Source organism: Gobio gobio (assembly GCF_949357685.1).
Source record: "Gobio gobio genome assembly, chromosome: 12".
Classification (NCBI taxonomy): Eukaryota; Metazoa; Chordata; class Actinopteri; order Cypriniformes; family Gobionidae; genus Gobio; species Gobio gobio.
Window position 1 is genome coordinate 22814641 of NC_137105.1, and position 5297 is coordinate 22819937.

At 38.2% G+C, this 5297-nt stretch overlaps 1 protein-coding gene across 1 annotated transcript; it reads right to left on the reverse strand.

Annotated features, from left to right (window-relative positions):
• Window positions 1–1322: 1322 nt before the first annotated feature.
• On the reverse strand, window positions 1323–3368 carry vrtn (vertebrae development associated; the record flags this gene model as incomplete). Its single annotated transcript, XM_079831701.1, has 1 exon — window positions 1323–3368. One exon carries the CDS (start codon window positions 3366–3368, stop codon window positions 1323–1325), a length of 2046 nt encoding a protein of 681 aa, XP_079687827.1.
• Between the last annotated feature and the right edge of the window lie 1929 nt (window positions 3369–5297).

Sequence of the window (5297 nt, forward strand, 5' to 3'; positions counted from 1 at the left end):
CTTCAAGGACCTTGATAGAAATGTAGTGGAGTGAAAAGTATATTTGTTTTTTAAAATGTAGTGAAGTCATAAGTTTCCAGTAAGAAAAAAAAAAAAACAAGTAAAGCACAGATACACAAAAAGTGAACTTAGCTACAGTACTCAAGTAAATGTACTTTGTTACTGTCCAAATCTGAAACCATAACAGTTTCTTCCCAAGTGCTGTTGGACTAAATGATCTGCCTAATTTGAAGTCAATGAACCCCAGAGCATCTTCTCTTAACTCTAAAACAGATATTTATTAACAAATTAACCAAACACTAGGTGGTTAACATTTCTAATACTTCATAAACACTCACCTAAAGAGAGAACAGTGGACATAAACCAGATTTTATTGCACAATTGGTCTCATACATGAGATGCTCCACATGATGACATTAACAAAATTTGCTTTGTGCTCACATTCAGCAAAATTATCCAAGGAGCACATTGTGAACTTGTGTAATTTTTTAGACAAGTTTAACAGAAATTTACAGAACACCATAAACGTGAAGCTGAAAAAAAAAAAAATCAGCTAGGTAGTTGAACACAACTTCAGAAAACACTACAACATAAGTCCGAGATTGTCAAATATTTACACCTTTAGCAGCAAGAAAAAAAAGGAATATATGTGAACTGAAACATGGTCAAAAACAATGTGCAAAACAACAATTCTGTAACATTCAATTGTGAGGAATCCTTTTTAAATTGGCAACATAAAAGTTTTCCAGAGCAGAGATCACATTCAATTGTCAGTATAAAAATATATATGTATAAAAAAGAAATAAAGAACCCTCCAATGTAAGAATTAAAATAATATACATTTTTAAGAAAAATCCTCAACTGTATCTTTTTCAAATTGAAAAAAAAAGAAAAGAAAAGTATAAAACAAAATAAAAAGAAAGCAATTAAAAAGAAATAGACAAGAAAATGAAATAAAACGAATAAGAACTTAGAACTCATTTAAATTGTAAATATTTAGGGGGTGGGGTTCAAAAGAGAGCCTGATAATGTCTTTGAACTGCCTTTTGCCTGGGGGCCATCAGCCCTTACTGTAGGTGGACACAAAGACTGTCTGATTTCACACACACGCAAATGTCCTTGAGCTAGAACCAAGTGGTCAAATAAGGGAAAAGAACAAATAATTAAGATGCGTGAACTGCAATTATGCGGGTTACTCAAAAAACAAAAACAAAAAAACAGTCAATCTGAAAAGAAACACTGCATTGTGAACTATACAAATTTTTAGCGTCAGTTTTGGTCGCAAATACTGGACTTTACAGTGGTGAAGAAAATAACAGCATTCAGCCATGAATTAATGGCACCCCGTGATGCAGAGCCCTTTTCCACATGTAGTAGGTGGAACGAGGAGTAAGAGGAAAATAAGACCGGAACTCTTTGAATGTGGGAAAGGACTTCTCTTCAAAGCGTTGTTGCAAAAACAGCTTTGCTTGGGCCTTGAAATTGGCCAGTGCCACGACATCCATCACAAACATATGTTCATTACTGGACTGGTCAGGCAAAGAATATTCAGGCAGTGTGAATTCAGAGGGACTGACCGTCTGTCTATTCAGGCAATCCATGTTCCCATCAAAAGAAAACATTCCTGGAGTTTTCATCTTTTCAAAGACCTCTGGCGAGACAGCCAAGCTCTGGGATTCCTCCGTCTCAGACATCATGACGGGCTTCTTGGTTTTCCCATTCAAAGAACCACTCCAGAGCCAGTAGAAAGTGGAGGACACTGAAGGAAACTTGAGTTTGAATTTAATGAAGGACATCTTTGACCTCCGGACGTGCATTTTGGCTTCTTCCCTTAACATTTTCCTCTGGTGGTATGCCAGCCTCACGTTCCTTTGATTGCGTCTGGAGATCTTCACTCTTGGTGATAGTTTCTGTCTGTCAAACTTAGCAGGGGACATCTGACTTCTGGGACTCTGGGTTTTATCAGCATCTGAGCTTTCCTCGCTGCTACCTGAGAGCTCTTTGAATGGCGTGAACAGCATGGCTTCCCTCCTCCAGTTGTAGTATGTGGATCTGGAGATGCCTGGAAAACTTCTTTTGAAAATTCTGTAGGGGAACGAGGTGTTTGCAACGATACAGTTCTGCAAGCTCTTCTTCGCCTCCTGCATCAAGGCCACGTTTTGGGCCCGTTCTCCTTCCAGTTTCTCGCACTTGAACGCCAACATGCTAGCAAAGCTCCCTTGGCTGGGCTTCTTCTTGACTTCTGGTGAGGACCAGTAGTCCTGTTCAGTGCTGTCTCCGGGACTCAGCTCCCCTGTGGAGCCGCCTGAGACGCTGCAAGTAGACACAAGCTCTTGCTTCCATGCGTAGTACGTGGATCTTGGGATTTCTGGGAAAAGCCCTTTAAATTGGCTGAGGGGAATCAGCTTTCCTTGCTTGTAAGATGTCAGGAAGAAGTGTTTGGCCTCATACCTGGCCACCGATTTCTTGTGGTACTCGATGCTTTGCCTCTTCCAGCGGTAAAAGGTGCTCTTGGTGATATTGAACTTGTCTTTGAGGTTGGAGTATGACAGATGGGCATCCTGAGTCAGAAGCTCCAGGGACTTTACCGAGGGCATTCGCTGCTCACTGTTGGGACTCCCGATTTTGAGGTCGCTCGCATGAATCAAAGCTACAAAGTTGTTGGGTTTGAAAACAAAGCCTGCCTCCAGGTCGCCCGACCACATGATGTGAAGGGTCAAGGGCTCGGAGTCTTTCGACCATGTCCTTGGGCGAATGAGTCGATTGAAATAGGGCCGAATCTTTAAATTGTACATGGGATAAACCGAATAAATGTTGCACTGCAGGACAGACGCCAGCGCATACACGTGCCACATGTTCGCAAAAGACCCAGTGAAGCAGGAGGCCTTGACATCTGCGTCAAAGATGGCCTCCAGCACCTGAATCGGCAGATTGAGCATGTCCTGAGACTCCTCGGCGCAGAGAGAAAACCTAACTGCCTGCAGCATCACCTTTGAGTCGATCATACCGCACAGGTAGTATCGCTTCCAGAGAAGCATCTCCACCACAGTCCTGACCTGCAGCTCCAGACTCAGGCTCGTAGAGCCCACTAGAAGCATGCTAGCTGCATCAAACAGCATGTTTCCTTCTCCTTTGCAGACCAGAGGAAGTAAACCCACCGGGGCGTCTGACGGGTACAGTCTGTGAGCCACCGCGTCGATGCCAAGCCATGAGGAGATCTCAGAGCAGAGTGCTGTAGGAAGACAGAAAGAGGCCAGGGCCTGTTCCACTTCCATAGCAACTTTAGTGAGGGCATCAAGACCCACACACTCTGTGGCCTCCTGCAGCTCCCCCAAGACTGAGAGCACCACCTCCGTCCTCCTAATCATGCCTAGACAAAAAAAACAAAACAAAGGGAGACAAGATTAGCATCAGCAGACCTATATATGAAGGGGTTGCCAAATGTTTTGACGGATGTAAAACATATTTGAAGAGATCTCTACATCAGCATTTTGATAAAATCTAAAACAATTAATTTTATGAAATTAGTTTTAATTTTGTTTTTTGGATTAAACAAATAGTGATAATAACAGGAAGAACTATAAAAATGCTGAGTAATGTGTTAAATGACAGTGCTCTTGTAAAGACGGGGATGTGATAACTAATATATTTAATTCCTTAACCCATTTTTGTGGCCAAAATTTACTTTTCGGTTTGAACGGTCTAAAACAATTAGGGTAAACGTACTTATTAAGCTAACCAAAGTCTACATTGAGACATTTTAGTGCACAGGGTATTAGTTTCAGTACAAGAAGTTATGTTAAAATAAAATATTAATCTCTCACACAATAATATTTAATTTGATTTTAAAGGACAAAAGCATTTAAATTAAGATGTTCATCATTAAATGTAAAGATGTTTGTACCCTTTAAGCACATCCCTGTTGCCATTAAGCTCACAACATGTTTTTGGTAAAATTCTTGTTTATTTTATACAAAATTTTTAAAGAATAATTTTATAAAGATTAACTTGATGTGACATCCATCAGTTAATATTTAAAGTCTGTTTATGAAGTATTGATGTTCAATGTGGATGAGCTTAAAGGGAGCACATTGAGCTTTATTGGAACAGCAACCTTTTTTTTATTAATACATATTAAATTAAATTTAAAAGGGAAATTTTGCTATATAAATAATCTAGGTCATGTAATAAGTTCATACATATTTTAATATGAACAGCTATTATTGAAAATATCTATGAAATTATAGTTTTTCTTATTGATGTCACACTGAAGCTGTGATTTTCATAGTAGTGCACCCTTTAAGCTCACCTTACAATACTATGAAGTCTTTAAAAATTACAGCAATATAAAACAACAGAACATCAATAAACTGTAAATTTATAATATAATGGATTTAAAGTGCAAGCCAGTAATGCCTGTGAAGTAATATATTAGTGTAGCACACAATCTTATACAGCTAGTAAGCTAACAATGTTCTGTAGCATCTGCGCTATGTTGCAAAAACAATCTTTTGGATCGAACTGTAATTATTTCCCACATCCAGGTTCCAGGTTAGAATATGCAAGTCTAAACAATAATCTTTTAATTTTGCAGTAAGAAGTTAGACTTGTCCAAAATAAAGGATTAAACATCTAAAAAAAATGCACATTTAAGGGGCTCCTCTTCTGGTGAAAGTTTTCAGACAGTTTTCAAAATGGCCACCAGACAGTGCGAACACATTGATATGCATATCTCAGTGTACAATGGTCTGATTAGCTTGAAATTACAGGAGGTATATAGTAACAAACGCATAAATTGGTTAAAACATCAAATGGGATGATCAATTATTTTCTTCTTTTTATAATTTGAGCTCAAAGATAGTAGTGTTCTTAATGGGTACTTGAGCTTAATAGGTACATTTACCCTACCAATGTATTTCACGCAGCATTGACAACTATTCAAGGAATTTAATACTGTCTTGATTTCATGTGGACATTTTACATTGTTTAATTCCAGTTCGCTCCTCTTAAAGTTGCTGGAGCTCCAGAAAAAGTAGTATTGCTTACAACACTTATTGGGTCTATTATTAAGATTTCTCTGCATCATAGAAATCATGATCACAATAGATGTAATCATGTCAGTAGTCACAGAGCCCCATTTTGATTAAGAAGCTGAGTGATTTACATAAAAAAAAATAGCAGGTTTATATGTATCGTTATAAATATGTATTTATTATTGGTTTATCGATTGATTTTCATTTCTCACAGCTGTCTGGTAAATTAAATATTAAATTGTTACTTTATTTGCAAGATTCTAT